This window comes from Pavona decussata, unplaced genomic scaffold (genome assembly GCF_977016875.1).
Source record: "Pavona decussata unplaced genomic scaffold, jaPavDecu1.1 SCAFFOLD_28, whole genome shotgun sequence".
NCBI lineage: Eukaryota > Metazoa > Cnidaria > Anthozoa > Scleractinia > Agariciidae > Pavona > Pavona decussata.
This window is the reverse complement of record NW_028145451.1, coordinates 1490695-1507745: the sequence shown is the minus strand read 5'-3', so window position 1 is coordinate 1507745 and position 17051 is coordinate 1490695. Positions and strand designations below refer to the sequence as shown.

The 17051-nt window shown below is 38.1% G+C and overlaps 1 protein-coding gene across 1 annotated transcript; it reads left to right on the top strand.

The window, feature by feature from the left end:
* Window positions 1-2203: 2203 nt before the first annotated feature.
* LOC146485020 (FAS-associated factor 2-like) lies at window positions 2204-15493 on the top strand. Its single transcript, XM_085103974.1, has 14 exons — window positions 2204-2278; window positions 2350-2418; window positions 3573-3767; window positions 4051-4135; window positions 5234-5263; window positions 8543-8643; window positions 8959-9044; window positions 9743-9834; window positions 10884-10973; window positions 12650-12737; window positions 12848-12929; window positions 13492-13581; window positions 14164-14307; window positions 15059-15493. Exons 1-14 carry the CDS (start codon window positions 2222-2224, stop codon window positions 15242-15244), a joined length of 1395 nt encoding a protein of 464 aa, XP_084960100.1. The 5' UTR covers window positions 2204-2221; the 3' UTR covers window positions 15245-15493.
* Window positions 15494-17051: the final 1558 nt, after the last annotated feature.

Here is a 17051-nt window from a genome sequence, read left to right as displayed (position 1 = left end):
AATAATTAATCTATCGGCTGGGAATTACACGGCCGGTCAATAAGTCGCAAATAATCTCACTCTTTAACTGATACTACTGTCCATACTTATACCGATACGGTTTGAAGATTAAAATACAATGTCAGCAAAGCATCTCAAAGCTGGTGGGTACGTCAGCAGTCTATCAGAAATAAAAAAAAAACCCCTCTATCTTTTTAAAATCATCACTGAAATAAACTGCAAATGAACCTCGTATTAATATTGGAACAGAAGCCATATTTAGCGCCTGCAATTGTTTCACCGTGACGCCTTCTAAAAATAAAATTTTTACCAGATTTGATAACAAATGCCTCTATTTGTCCCGTAAAAAACAGTAATTTTCAGTGTTTGCAAGGGCCACCGCGACAAAATAAAAGTACCGGATCCTGTAGTGTAGGATCTCAGTAATCAGCAAAAAAATTGTAAAACAAATAATCTAAAGAAAGAGCAGGGCTGATTTCACGGTCAGGGAACTATATTTTCCAATATTTCGAAAGGCACGGCATTTCCTCTTCAGGGTATGTTTGAAAGGCGGTGCCTTTCGAAATATTGGAAAATATGCTTCCCTGACCGTGAAATCAGCCTTGCTCTTTTTTATATTATCTATTTCTCCCGCATTTCAGCAGCTGGAAGGAAGAGCCCGGCTGTGCGTTGGTCTCTAGCAGATGGTCAAGGTGCTCTTCTACTCCATGTAGCATATCACCCTACGTGCAAAACTGCAACTGTGACAGATTCTAAACCTTAAAGAGATATTTTATCTTTTTGTCCCTGTGTATAAGCTGAAAATTAGAGCCAAGCTACACACTGATATCATTCTGGGAGAACACCAAAGAGATGTTCAACAGTTTAATTTGAACTGAGAATAACTGTTTAATCAAGTAGACGGTTTCATTTGTTCAATAACTTAAGTTGAAGGCTCAAACTCACAGCGAGGGAGGCGCATACTAAATTAGCCGTGAGCTAACATTTGGACTTTGACAACCAGCGAAAAATTGTCCCTGATTGGCGATCACGTTAGCCCTACCAGACGTGTTTACAAGAAGCTGAAAGATGTCCCCTCCCCCTTCCCTGCTAGGTTAACTCTAGCACACAGATCTGGTCCTCCTTGGGGTAACTGCCTTTTAAAAAAAACTGAGCGAAAATCTTTCTACGCCACCTCCTTGAAACAAGTTCTTGCACGTAGGGTTCCGTAGGGTTTTTGTGCCTACTCTTGTCGGCTTATTTAGTTGTGCTTGCATCCTACGTGTTACCCCTCCCCCCCCCCCCCCCCTCCGTAGCCAGCCGACTGCCCGCAGCCGGAAGCCTTTGCTCTACCAGCGAAACTTTCAAGGCAACTTCCCGGCAGGCTAGATTTGGTTAGTACAATGCGGTGGTCTCTTATTTGACTTATTTATTAATTCTTTCACTGGCTGCACGGTTGGATCCTGTCAAATGTATGAGATTCATCTAACCCTCCTCTCTTCTTCTCTATTATGATATTACGAACTCAGAGCCACACATTCAGGTTTCAAGCATTGCAGGCGTAACCTGAAAGACGTCTATCGCTGGCAACTGGGATTAAAGATTGAAGAGTTCATTCACACCGAATGTGCGCTAAGCACAGCTCGACGTCCGATACCCAGATACCCAGATACGACCATACCTGAGGCAGCCATGATTGGTTTTGGTTTTCAGGCTTTTGGCTTCCCATTGGTTGAGAAAACAGCACAAGCTTTAAATTTGCCAACCAATCATAGAGCGCAGTGAGGCAAAACCAAAGCATATGCGAAAGAGAATTATTAGTGACATTAGTTTCGAATTACCCTTTCAGTATCCCTAAAATTATCTCGTAAGTCATTTCTTATCCTTAACAGGTCATTATTTTCAGTTTCGTACTTAAAATTGCAAGATTTTCGTGGGTAGCATTCAGCAGAAATCAGCCATAACTCGGTACGACGATGAAAATTTACGGAAGAGGAAGTCATTGGATTATGCTAATCTCTCGTGAAAGTTGGATCGGACAAAAATTAAGCAATGAATAATAAGCAAGCGAGTTTTGATCATATCTTCTCGGCGATAAATTTGACGTTGATCAGAGTCACTTTGCAGGCAACGAATTATAAACTTTTCTTGTTATCTTTTTACCAAGTCGAAAAAAACTGGGTGCGAGCGAGGCTGACTGTGAAAACTGAACGCGCTAGGGAATGTGGGTAAGAGGAACAAAATGGCGGAAGGGAGCGATGTTTCGGTTTCTCAAAATGAGATTTTGGCTCATTTTCAGGTTAGATTTAACATCTCAAACAATTGTCTGGTGCAAGGAAAAAATAGAGCGTTTGTTTTGTTATCTTGTAGGAAATCACCGGTTATAATGATGTCGTAAAGTGTAGGAGCGTTCTTGAACGGCACAACTGGGACATCGAGGTAAACTTTAAAGATCTACATGTAGAAAAATAATAGTTATAATTACTAATCTAAAAGATTATTAATTATAAGCTTCTACTTGGTTTCTATCCAACAATTCTTTTTAATATTTTAAAATCTATATTAAACAAGTATTATAGCATGTTTCTTTCCCATCTGGGCAAATTGAATTTTGTTTAAACTTACTGTAACAAATTAGGTGTGTTTTCAGTTTTCATTACCTCGATTTCGTCAGTTCTTTATTTAGATTACTGTTTAACTTTGGGCCTGCGTTAGTTGTTTCAGAATTTTCACTTGCTCTTTTCTCGGCTCTTTAACCAAACCACTGAATTTGGACCACACATCTGCCCTCAAAAAGAAGTTATTATATAAAATCAAAAGAAAAAATTGCTTAATGGAGTGAAGCTAAGAGAATGTAACGTTTCCTTGTCCCTTTCCTATCCAAGTTTCTTGGTCCATTTTTCCAAAACGATAGAGAAAAACACAGCTTGCTAATGTAACTCACTTCTTTTTGTATTTTTGTCTTCTCCTTGTATACATGCTGTTCGCTTCCGTAGATCATTGTATTTTGTATGCCTGTACCTACTCTGTTTTCTGATACGTCCACTGACCGTTGGAGGTCGACCCTTTTAAGGGACCTTGTGTCCTATTAATTAAAGTAATATACTGTTTAAAAGGTCGTGATGAGTGTAATTCATTTCTTAAATCAAGATAACTGAAGGAAGTCAGGTCTTTGCTAGAAATGGTTTTTAAACATCAAAATTAAAAACCACAAAATTTCACTGATTGACTCATGTGATAGGTATACCTCAAAACTGTAGCTTATTTTACATAGAACACTCTGAGATATGCCAGATCTATAAATACATTAAATGCAGATATTGTAAACCTCAGCAGCAACATTTGAGCTGGTGGACATATCAGAAAACAGGCGGTAAACCACATCATAGATACCAGAGGGTATCATTTTTCCATTGAAATGCAAAGATCTTTCCAAGACCATGTTGATGACAAAAGTTCAAATACTGACCAAGTTATGAGTTGAGGACCCACTATACTGAGTCTCAGGAGAGAAAGGATTATGTATGGGCCGTAGTCATATGTATTTAGCGATCAAGAAGCTATAATTCGGTTTTACATGCCATTATTTGCAGACAGCGGTTCAAGATACTCTGAATGAAGCAGAAGGTTCACAACCAGTTTTCCATCCTCGGCAAAACTCATTTGAAGGCAGTGATGATGAAGACAATGGTTCAAATGACAATGTTGCCGCCGAGAATCAGGTCTTGACAGGCAGAGACCTCACAGGCACACCAACCACAACCACAATGGTTCAAAGGTCAAACCAGGTATGCTAAGGGACAGACCATTACTTTTTTTAAGGGGGTTGGGGATCAAAAATCCTGAAAAAAATTGTTTGCAAAAGCAAGAAAGCCCAAATAAATATTATTGTTTGCATAGATAGCAAGACACAGAAAAAATTATTGTCTTGAAAAAAAATTAATTTTCACCCCCACCCCCTCCAAGAAAATTAATGGTCCATCCCTAAACTGTTTGTACATGCACTTGATGTTAAATCATGTTATGAACAATCTTTTAAGTCACTGTTTTTGCTTTATTTTGTTATTCCAGAGCTGGTTTCTCTGGGCTTTGTCAATTCCACTGCTTCCTTTCAGATTTACGTCCAGTGTTTTATCAGATGTTGTTGGATGGATTGGTAAATAATGCATGATAATTTATTTGATGTTATATTAATTAGGTGTTGTTTCGTGCTTGGATGGATCATTACAAATTGATGAAAATCTCTGCAGCCTAACTTCTACATTTCATAACATGTGACACAGTACATTGTCTGTAATACATGTATGTTAAACTTTAGTTTCAGATGATTTTTTAAGGATATATTCACATTGTGCCATTGCAAAACTGCATGGATCCAGGCTGAATGAGTAAAAATTTTGCATGGATACAAACTGCTGTTAAGCGACAAAATTTGAAGGTTACCCCTTAAATTTTCTGAAAAGTCCTGTTAGATGTTTACACCATATAATTTTGCAGGTACAGCTTTGAAATCAGCATAAATCTAAAATTGGCCCCCTTCTGGAGCAGCTAATCCTATAAAACCTTTTATGGATCTAGTAGGTGAACCATTTAACAAGTGTGGCCCTTTTGGTGCCAGTTGTATTTTGGATCCAAAATTGATCTTTCACTCTGTGAACGTGAACATTCTCCTGTTCAACAGGATTTTTAAAGAATGTTCTTTTATTACACCCACCTTGAAATGTTCAGTTGTAATCCAATCCTCATTATGACATGATTGAACTTTTGAACATCTTTTATAATTTATTTGAATTGAAAGTTCACTAATTGAGGATTAGTTTCTTGTCATTTTAAAGGTTCACAAATTACTTGTTTTGCAAAAAAGCTGTCCAGACGATTTGCAAGTATTTAGTCTGGTTTTCACTAGTGACACAAGCACAGGCACAAGCTCAAGCACAGATAAAAGAAGAGGAAACAGTTGAGCCGTGTGTTTATGCTTGTGTCAAGGCCCTTTTCATGGTGAAATAAGCACTCTTATGATTGCACTTGTGCTTGTGACTGTGCTTGCGTCACTAGTGAAAACCAGGCTTAATCTACGGTAGATCAGCACCTTATCAAGTTTTGTATTTCACTTCGACATGTACATGTGTATATCCAAAGGTCACTGGTTTCAAGTGCCATTTTTTCTTTCTTAATTCTGTTTCCCCTCATTAATTTTGAGAGCTTAACAACAACTAAAGTGTAACTTTAATATTATTTTTCAATTTGTTTCCAGTGAGTTTCTTATGGCCATCAGCATCTCAAGGTGTGAATCTCTTCATTATTTAACTTAATGCATTTGCTGAACTTGTTACAGACATTGAATAGTGTTGTCACAATATTGGCACAATATCTTTGAATAATTTATGTTGAGTTTCAAAATTGTTTTTGTGTAAAATTTTTCAAACCAGTTTGATTTTTTTTAATCCGTTTGTCTCAGATTATGGTTATGAATGCTGCTCAAAGGAAAATTAAAAAAAAAAAAAATTAAACTGGTTTGAAAAATTTTAAACTCCCAAAAAATTTAAACCACAACACATACATTGTCTCTTTACATATTCAGTGGAACCTAACACCTTATGACCAACCTGTTAATATTATGGTTAAGCACACGCACAACTTAGCAACTTCCAGTCACGTTGTAGATGCTGGAATTGAACGCTGCACAGATTTATGAATCAAATATCGTTGAGACTGTTCAATATTACTTACCCCAGAACCCCATCTTACTGTCACTGTCATGAATGCAAATATAACAACTACAATGAAAAAGACAAAACATACTGATAACAGAATCATAGACTGAGGTGATTTAACAGCACTCAATGTTTAGAGACTTATTTTCCCCAATAAGGAAGAACAACCAGGAAAATATCATTATTTTGTTCTTGTGGGGCCTTCCCTCAACACTTCTCCATGATCATAGCTCATAATCCACCCCCGCTTCCCTCCTTTCCTAGGATTTAAAATGACCTACCAGCCTGGCACTTGCTTCCTTGTCTTTAAGTTTTGTCAGTTGTCTGAAATAATTATAATAGTTTACTAGCTATTATTTTAAGGTTACCGTGTACCTTCAGGGGTGTCTTCAGTTAAACGGATATAGCGTCTCTCAGTTACATCACAGATACCCAAAACCCTATATCAAATTAAAGCTTATAGAACTGGGTATTCAAATATTTCATTGCTTTTCCAAGAAAATAAAATCCCCAGGTTTTCCGTAAAGTCGGAACTTGAAGGTCCAGGTCATCGTTCAAGAGTTCCAACTCAATGCGATTTTTATATTTTGGAAGTTTGTTTTTTTTCTCCAGGTCAGGATCCCAAAAGCTTAAAAAGCATGTCGGGGTTTTCCTTAATTCGATTTCGTTCAAAAGTTACAGAACATTTTCAAAACTGCGAGAAAACCATGCGCATTGAACGCACGGAAATGGCTTTCAAGGAAAGAATTTTTGCAATTATCGAATTCCCCAACACATTTTTGTTGGTTATATATTTTACTAGCATCTGGCCAAATTTTACTGAAATCTGCCAAATTGTTGTTGAGTTGTAACTCTTGAAAGTGTCCCCTGCAAGCGAACATTAAAATTTGAGAAAACAGCGCTTGAAAAAAATTCTCGCTACACAAACAAGTACCGCCCCCTAGCGCCTTTATGGAAAATTAGCCAACATTTTGCAGGCTACTTTTTCTTCCGGTCACCTCCTCTGAAAATTTTCTGGCAGTTTTGCCAGTTTTGCATGTACTCGCGTTCCAGAGTAATCAACTCCTTCACCATTTTGTTGGATATCTGCGGCGTTTGTTGTACATGCACCTCGATTTTGTAATCTGTAATGATTATGGGAAAAACAAAATGGGGACTGAAGCCGACCTCATCAAGCAAAGCTGTTGGGCTGAAGGAGAAGCGGCTGAGGAGGGTAAAATTATCAGCGCTACGGAATTATCGGGGAACCACTGTAACCGCATGTATTGTCTCAGTCAAAACGAAAATTCTTGCTGACCTTCAGTTGAAAAGCCGGCGAATAAATCTATTCGAGCGAAATATTGTTGAGAATAGCGAAGTTTCGAAATTGCTTATTGAAAGTGCGGGTGAAAATTCGCTCTTGAATGAACGTCCCGAATTGTTAATGCTGCAAATAGGAAAGAAGTATCCGTTTGACGCTTGAAAGAAAACGTTTAAATGGAACCGTTTAAAAGAGCTGATTCCGTTTAACGCTTTAGAAATTACCGTAATACAGTAAGTCTGTGAAAACGCTAGAAACAAAAGCGCCGGCTTTCCCTTTACTAGTTATCTTATAGCGACGGGCGACGTGAGAAAAGATCAAGACATGTAGGACATGATTCTTAGCGTTATTTTTCAATTGCTTTTTTGTTTTGTTTCCACTTGCTGAGACTTGTAAGTTTTATGCACCCGAACACAAGTGATCTGATAACGTTCAGCCGCAAATAAAAAAAGGAGGTGCGATTCACGGACTCGCGAATTGAAGCATTAACAAGCGCGTCTCCAAATATTCGCTTCGCTGGAAGATTTTAAGACCTTTACCTACTTTAAAGTGTAGCTTAAAGGTTTTGTCTTCTTTTATGTCAGTGTCGTACTCGAACAAATGCAAGTTCTTCCACTAAATACAGGATATTCGAAGTGCGAGAACATGAGGAATTCAAGACTATAGAAAGACCTTTCGCGCAAATATGGCAACGGGTGGTTACATCGGCAGCAATTTGCTCTCAATCAAAGTAAAATTTAACTTCTGGTGGAAATCGCTTACGTCCCAATTACTCGGCAAATACTCACTCTTTTTCGAAAATTCTTTTTTTGTTGGTAAGAACTTTATTTTTATCTAAAAAAATGAAAATCCAAAAATTTTCTCTCTGAAGGTACACAGTAACTTAAATGGTTTTTGTTACATGTAACCCTATCTACACTGGGTGGGGGAGAGGGGACTTTGAACCTGTCAGTGAATAACTTTTTTATATTTGAGCAATTGCCATGAAGCTTCAGGACTTATTCAGAAATTTTTCTGGGAAAAATTTGATGTGGTTTAATTAGTGTGATGATGTTACCATGGCAACCAATTTTTGACAGGCAGTTTTTTCAGAAAATGAAGAATCCTTTTTTTTTAAAATGGAGAAAATTTACTTTTTTTACAGTAGCTTTTATGTTTTTAGCACATATTAGTGTTCCTTTATTGGTTTTGATTAATTTTTGTTCAATTTTGGTACTTTTAAATAAATTTCTAAAGTTTTGGGGAAATCCAGAAATCCAATATGCCCACCATGGACAATCACATCATATGATGTCATCACTTCCTGTTGCTGACCTCACAGGAAACATCTTAAGACGTACTATCTGTTTTCCAAGCCTCATTGTCATAGCTTTTATATTTGTGAAGTGATGGCGGGGCCGGGGGGAATCTGCACCCCTGGTCTAGATAGGGTTGATGTATATAGGGTAACATTATAATGACTTCGCAACAGTCTGGGATCCCTACAGTCCAACTCTCTTCTCTGTTTGGCTAGTTATCTGGTGTTGAACATTTTTCTTTTGTTCTAAAGCCCGTACAACCCCATTAGAAGATGTGTTGCAATTCAAGGCAGAATTTGAAAAGGATTATGGTGCCATTCATCCAACGTTTTACCAAGGAAGCTATAGTCAGGTGAGAATTGACATGTACAATTCATTTTTATAGAGTTTACCTCTTCTATTCATGGCATAATATTTAGCAGTTTTCAGTAAACACATACAACTTGGAAGAAATGGGTACTTAGAAACTGACAGAGTGCACTTCTGTGTAGTCTTGTCTTAGATACATATTTTAATTTCAATTCTGTTTATCCAGGCGTGTTTAAAATTAGTTAATTTCCAATTCATGATGTTATTGTTATTGTGTTACTACATTAATGAGCAAATTGTACAGTACCTGTTAAGTAGCAATCAGCATTGTGTAATTCTTTTGTCCATTTTCTGTTAGGCTTTGAACGATGCCAAGAGGGAATTGCGCTTCCTTTTAGTCTATCTTCATAGCTCAGAACACCAGGATACAGAAGAATTTTGTAGGTAAGCTGGGTTAGTTTCTGTGTTATGTTTGATTTTCCTACACACAAAAAAATAAATAAATAAATAAATAAAATAATAATAAGGTTGTAATGCATGTGCTCTATCCGAAAGTTAATACAGATAGATTCAAGAACTCTTACGTTAATCGCCTAATTTTTAAATACAATTTAGCTATGTGAGCGTATTTTAATATTGTAAATAACTTAGATGTATGTACTTTTTACTCAAATATTGTGACATGAGATATGTATTTTTTATGATGTGAGGAAATAAAGACTTTTATTATTATTATTATTATTATTATTATTATTATTATTATTATTATTATTATTATTATTATTATTATTATTATTATTATTATTATTCTATAACACAGCCTTCACAGGATATCTCATGAGTTTGGATATCTGCAAATTTTTTCAAGGAAATGGTATATATATCAGTGATCTTTAGGTATTCTCAAATAAATCACAGTACAAATACTGAAAAAAATTCAGTGGCTGCTGGTTGAAATTACATGTACATCACATCCACTTGGGTAATGATTCAACAACTGGATAGAGCAGTCAGCTATCAGTTTTATCATCAGTTTTATGAGTTAAATTTACAATGGAACCTACTGGTTGAAATAAATATTACTAGCATTGATAATAAAATAAATATTAATACTGTATGCGCTGTTTTTTTTTTGTATACAGTTCAACAATGACAAATGAGGGATTTAGGGAATATGTGAATGGAAATATGTTATTTTGGGCAGCAAATGTAAAATCTGCAGAAGGATACAGAGGTACGTATACATGACTGTTTTGAATGAGCTGTGGAACTTAGTGCAGTTACAACTGTACATGTTCACTTACTGCGGACTAAAAATTAATGTTGAATCATGCTCCTGAGACAGATTCCTTTGCCTTTTGGGTTCATGACTTCTCTTTGAACTTTCTGATGGACATTTCTCTTATTATAAATGACATACCGGTACATAGATTAGTTGCTGTGATCCCTAGAGTAGTGAAAATCTTAACCATTTGACAGTCTCCTGAGAGTGATCAATATGTAATTTCTCTTTTGCAATGTCATACATTATCAAGAAGACAGTGAATGAAAACAAAGACAATCATCGACTACTGGATATTTGTCTGATGAAACACCAGATTCTCAGAACTAACATTAAAAGGAATGGTGCGTCGGACTTTCGATCGGACGGTTGGAGGATCTGAGGGTCGTTGGTTTGAGGCCAGGTTGGTCTCTTCATTGCTGTGTTGTTTCCTTAGACAAGAAACTTTGCTCCACATTGTCTCTCTTCACTCAGGTGTATAAATGGGTACCGGCGACGTACTGCTGGGGGTAACCCTGTGACAGACTAGCATCCCATCCAGGGGGAGTAGCAATACTCCTAGTTGCTTCATGCTACAGAGACAAGGCTAAGCTCTGGTTGGGCCACTTAGGCTCTTGTGTGACTTTACCTTTATGGCAGTCAATAAGGAGAATTAACACTACAAATCTTGGGAGTGAAAGGGTCAATATCAGATTTACAAGTTGGGATACTGTAAAGACTCGACTCCTGATAGGAGCACTCAGAATCTCTTTTTCCGAGTTTGCCTGTGTCATCACTGAATATTACATCATTCTCATAAGTTATAATAGTTCCCAAAAATGAGCTCCAAGAGACTGAAGTCCCTCTACTGAGTTGGGCTTACCAGCATATTCAGAATTTATAAGAAGTGTAATCATAATCAAAATCTCAATTTGCAAACGTTTTAGAGATCCTGTGCATCCTGTCCTTGTCAAATACCAAGAAGAAACTTATTTGCTTTTTTATTTTCATTTGCATTGCAGTTTCGCGTGCTCTGCGTGAAGCCACATATCCTTTTCTTGCTTTAATCTGTCTTAGAGATAACAGGATGACGGTTGTAGGACGAATGGAGGGTAAGTTTAGGTTGATAACTTACTGTTGGTTGCATTTTAGACCAGGCACATAGCTGGGCGATCTTGTTTGCAATGTTGTGAACAGTTGTGCCTTGAACAACAAGGCTATGAGGTAATGTAATTTCTAATTTATGCCACATGCGAGCGAAGAGAGTTGTCGAAGTTCGGTGATGTAGGATGTGTGGCAGGAACCATGAGGATAGAATTCATAGCAGCATGGAAGCAAATATGAGTGGAACCACAGAAACAAACACAATGAAGCCACAAAGAGAATGCGAAGGAGGCAATAACAGTTAACCACAATCAAACGTTAAGGGTAACATTTTTACTGTGAGAAGTTTATTGTGTGTATGGAAGTTGGCCAAAGGATTTAATTAAAAGAGTTTCAGAAACCATTTGGTGAATTGGTTTTCTGCAGGTCAAGCATTAAAACAGTGAAGACAGACACACAGTGCTGATAAATGTCCTACTCTTTGACTATAGACATTGCAATTCCTTTTACTTATGTCCCTGTAGAACGAATATCAGACAGTTTGCAATAAGTTTTCAAAGACCGAAACTGTTTAATTCCTATAATTCAGAAATTCAGAATGCTGAGAGTATTTCTCTCTTTAAATCTAACTTAAGATCACTTCTCCTAAATTGACTACTCCTGTTTTGAACGTGCTGTTTTATGTTTTGCTGCCTGTGTGTGTTTGATTGTGTACTTGCTTTTTAACCTAAATGTATTGATAAATTTAATAAGCTACGACTAAACCCCTGATTTCAAAGTTGTAATTTTTTTTAGGAGCCTGTAGCTCGGATAAGCCCCAATGGTTTCTCTATGGGCATCCTCGCCATATCTCTCTTTTGTTATTTATTTATCTTTTATATTTTAATATATATTTATCTTGTAACGATGTGTAAGAATAGTGACAAAAAATGAAAAAAATAAAATAAATAAAACTGAAACTATAAACTGAAAACTGACTAAATAAACACAGCCGATCAGTCTCCTCATACTTAAAACTTTAAGTGTCACAGACTCACAAACAACTTGCCAGCTTTGAGCTCTCAAATTTCGAAAGTTATCTGTAACGGACCTTTGTGAATTTTTACGTTTGACCTCGGCCAACAAAACACGAGCAAAAGCGTGAGGGTGCGACGATGAGAAGGGTAGTGTTTGTCCGTTTGTAAAAGTAAGTTATTTATAACTTCATTTTATTTAAAAATGAAAACGTCATGAGCAAAGGTACGAAAAACAGCTAAGTATTAATGAAATTTTGCTGCCATTGTGTTAATGACAGCATTTGAAATATCAAAATAAACTGAAGAGCTTGAGTGGATTGGGTAGACACGTCACAAAATTGTAACGGTTTGATTGAAGCTTATGTAGCTTTCGTCATGCATGTGTGTAGCTTGCCTGTCATTTCACTTCCTTCAAGCTGAAGGCTCTGAAACTTGGCTGGGTTGCTTAAAAAGGGCAGCCTTTTTGGTCAGGGCTGTAACTTTTGGCGCCATTGAAAGTTTCAGCCTCCATAAAATTAATATAGTGTAGATAAGTCTGTACCCTCTCTTATAGGGGAGAGTCCCCCCCCCCCCCCCCCCCCTTACTCCGCAGGTAACCCTTAGTCCCATCCTGGCTTGTGTAGTTATTAGTTTATCTCAACGAACATTTGTTTTCTCTTTTCTTCTAGGCTTAATGAATGTTGATCGCTATATTTCACTGTTAGCGCGCTTAATCGAGGATAACGAACCAGGTTTGGTGGCAGCGAGAGCTGACAGGTCAGAATTGAACGAGCATAGAAATGTACACTTCTCTCTTTCTCTGCTCTAAAAAAGTGGTGGCGCGTTTTACCATTTCATACATTCTCTTTGTTTGTTTGTCTCAACAGACAGGAACGCACTCAAGCTCAACAGTTGCGCGATGAACAAGATGAAGCTTATTATGAGTCCGTTCGAGCTGATCAAGAAAAAGTAAGTTTTCTTCGTGTACAATAGAGCCTTCTCCAAAATGGCGGCCGAAAATTCAAATAACTTAAAATTAAAAACGTATACCAGCACAAGAAAGAGCACTTTTACTATAGTAACCCTGCAAAGTTTCAGCATATCAGGTGTTATATCAGCTGAGAAAATATAAGTTGAAAAATGAAAAATTTACAGACGTTTGTATGACATGGGGTATGACGTATACCCCCAGTCTTACAAACGTCTGTAAATTTGTCAAATTTCATCTTACATTTCCTAAGCTGATATAACGCCTAATATGCTGCAACTTTGCAAGGTTACTAAAGTAAAGGTGCTTTTTCCAGTGCTGGTATCAGTTTTTCATTCAGTTCAATTTTAACTCATTCAAATCTGTTGTCGCCATTTTGGAGAAGGGTCTATTTGTCCTGTTACAGTGTGGTATCAGATTGAAGCCATTCCTGACATTGGTAAAGTCTGGATGGGAGGTAATGCTTCTTGTTGCCTCAGAATTAAGAATCCGACCCGATAACTGTGTGCCACTCGACTCGTTAAGACTTTTTTATATTTTTAGGAAAGAAAGAAACGAGAAGAAGAGGACAGAAAACGACTAGAAGAAGAAACGAAAAGACAGAAAGAAGAAGCGAAAAGAACCAGGGCACAGGTGTGGAATATTTGTTTATTGACCAACCCATCCTCATGAAGCTTCATAACGGCAGCCGTGAACTTTGCTTGACAACTTTCTGTGCACGCGCGCACGGCTGGAGTAAAAAAAAATTACTCCGCGGCACGAAAGTATCTTGCCATGCGATGTCTAGTTTTTTCTCAAATTATTCTCCGAAAGCGAGGCAGATAATTGTATGCAAGACACGAGTAGAGAAAGAGCTCCCCAAGAACTAAATAACTGTAATGTTTAAAATACGAGCAGCAGTGTTCTATCGGAATTTAAAACCACGAGGCGCAGCAGAGTGGTTTGAGACCCGATAAAACACGTGCTGCGAGTTTTTTGAACGGCTTCAAAAACTTCAAGCTTCAAGAGAGTTCATAACAATGATGCTTTTGTGAACGTTGGAAATTAGTACACGAGAAAAATATTGAACACCGCATACTAATAAGAAGGAAGTTTTATCGGGTTTTAAAACCACTGCACGTGATGTTTTATCGACCATTTGATAGGTCAATGGGCTTATTAATTATTAATGAGTTTTTGAAGCGATTACACTAACGCGCGTTTTCCTTATTCAAGTCCATAGCTCAAGACCGCGTGGATAGGAAATGTCGAATTCCCGAGGAACCTGACAGTTCAAACGCTGATTCCATCCGTGTGCTGATTAAACTGTCTAATGGCAAACGGCTGGAGAGAAGATTTCTCAAGTCACATTCCTTGCAAGTAAGAGTTTTCTCAGTTACAAATCGTAATAATTATGATGGTAAATGTTATGCTTGGTCATTTTGTTATGTGTCGAGCACCCTGTACTAATTTGGTCATTTTCGGAGGCGAACCGGTTCCCTTCCTTACACCCGGCGTATACTCAAACTACCAAGCTGCACGAACACTCCTGGGCAGCGAAAGTTATTTATGAGGTTCTATGTGGCATACCTTCTTTCATACTGCAAGGGTCAGTTATGTCTAGTGCGTTAATGTTGTTGTTAATTTACTTTGATCATGTAACAAACGTAAGACCATCACTTTCGAATTCGATAGCCTCTGAATCTTGAACTAGAATGAAGATTCACCTGGCAGGGTTTTCGCAAGTCTGTTTTGATTAAGTGGGGTCGCCTTTAACGAGATGGTGAGGGAACTGGGGGTGGGGTGGGGGGGGGGGGGGCATCCTTCCCAGTTTATACTGAGAGTTTGATCGTAGGCTATAGTCTCTTCTGTTAGCATGTTTTTATGATTGGGCATCGTTTAAAGCGTGAGCAGTGAGTTCAAGCTACTGAGCAGTCTTTCCTGTGTTAGTTTTGTTTATTTTACCAGGCAAGTTGGTTCTTGCTTTTGAGTCTGCAGTGGACGACTAAAGTTTGATTAAAAGCCATCAACTGTAGTTCGTTTGGTATAGTGTTTATTGTGCTGCACAAAGTGATCCTTAAATCAGCGACCGATGCAAGTCATTCATTGCTGCTTTTATCTTTCCTTTCAGGCCTTGTACGACTTCGTGTTCTGCGATGAAGAATCACCTGCGGAATTTGTCCTCGTTTCAAATTTTCCTCGCAAAGTGTACGCACTCGACTCCTCAAGTGAGGATCAAACCCTGGGGGATGCTGGTATCGAGGCCAATGCACTGCTCTTTGTACAAAATATAGAAGACGAAAGTGACAGCGATTAACAATAGTCTGCCAGTTATTTATACAACAACAGCTAACAACGGCGTAATGTCTCAGAGCTTTTCGGTCAGGGAGTTGTCAGTCAGGAGGCGTAGATATGTTTTGGAACAGTCGACATTATAATGTTTTGGCCTTCTCATTACAGAAAATTAACGCTTGTGTTAATTATGGTATTTGAACTAAACATGACTTGAATTAACGCGAACTGAGGGGTTTTTTACTTTGAAATAAAGAAAATTAACCGGAACAAGGAGGGTAAGGGTATTGGATTGAGAATATCCTGGAATACATGTAGGAATACATTATAGTGATTACAAGAAATCCCTTATAAGAGGTTTTTGGAGTTTACTGGTGTACAAAGTCGCCCTTAAATTATCATGTATCATCGAAAGTTTGCAGTAATGTCCAAATATACTTGAAAAGAGAAATCTAACATCTATTCCGCTAATATTCCGGAATGCGGTCGATCGAACGCAACCTAAGTTTCCGAATGAAGGAAATTAACGCGAGCGCAGAGGTCTCGTATTTCATCTAGTAGAAAACTTAAATGATTTCAAAGCAAGTTCGTCCCAAATAGACTGAAACGAATGCTGTGATAGGAAATGTTGAAATACGCTCAACAAAGAGATCTAGAGCTGCTGTTTAGGTTTTGAATTGCCCCTATACCCAAGAAGAAATGGAAAAGGAAAGCTCAAATTTATTAAGGCCGCGGAAGTTATTGCCAAGAGAGTATAACACAACTAAAATGAACAAAAAAATTTTGAACTCGCGGTGATTTCATGGAGCGTTAATTTCCTACAGTAAGTTATAGCTGTATGCCATTGCAGAGCGGAGTCAAGTCATCGTAAATCCGACTTGCATACACAGACATGTGAGGGGGGGGGGGGGGGGGTATGATAGGCGCAGGTCCAGTCTTGTGCGTACATACTAAAAGAAAGCAATACTGAGACCAACTTGCGTCCGCTTGCGTTGGGCGCCCAAACAAAAAACACTAGCACATGCACATGCGTGCTCATATGCCTTGCGACAGTCTGACTTTGTCATTCTTTGCCACACCCCACAAGTGTTAAACTTGGTCGTCATTTTAAAACCTTGCTTCGAGTAATGAGCCAATAGCGCTATTCGCGATCAGCGTGGCTTTTATTGAACGTAGAATTATATCATAAAGTGGAGTCCACTGCGAGGAAATACAGAGATGTGAATTTTTCGAGAAATGTTTGATTTGTGGGTTAAGGTAACCCGCCAATCATATACTAATCTTGTTAAAAATCGCATTTTTTTAATCTTTGTTTCCTCAAGTTTATGTCAGTTTTATTGCGAAAATTAACACTGTTTTTGCGAAATCCAGTATCGCGAATTTTTGTCAAAACTGGTTTTTCAGCTTAGTCTAATACGGTGTTTAAAAGATGTCACGTTACTAAACCGCGAGTTGTGCTATTTGAACTCAATCATCTTAAGGGAACGCTATTTGCTATTTAAGCTTGACCATCGCACATGAACGCAAGCCCTGGCCAAGCGAAGTCGCAACATAACTTCCGACTCCGTTTGGCCCGGGCTTAAAGTTGTTGTTATCGTATGGCTGTTACACGACGTAGTTACCAGAAGTGACCATCCACTAATCGTGGAGCTCGCAGACGCAGAAGTGTTATCATTCATGGAAGATGGATTTTATTGTAAAGCTCTCTGGGACACACTCTGAAGCCTCAACCAAGTTCTTTGGCCGAGGCGTTTCTACTTTTACGAGCGCTCTGGTGTTGGGGTTCGCTGAGATTATTGTACTGAGAACGGGGATGCTTTGGACAAAGGTGC

Excerpts from the sequence above, each read along its gene's own strand:
- LOC146485020 (XM_085103974.1), top strand. The coding sequence starts at position 2,222 with ATGGCGGAAGGGAGCGATGTTTCGGTTTCTCAAAATGAGATTTTGGCT. Across the intron at positions 2,419-3,572 it reads GGCACAACTGGGACATCGAG|ACAGCGGTTCAAGATACTCT; the intron begins GTAAACTTTAAA and ends CATTATTTGCAG. Across the intron at positions 12,738-12,847 it reads GTGGCAGCGAGAGCTGACAG|ACAGGAACGCACTCAAGCTC; the intron begins GTCAGAATTGAA and ends TTGTCTCAACAG.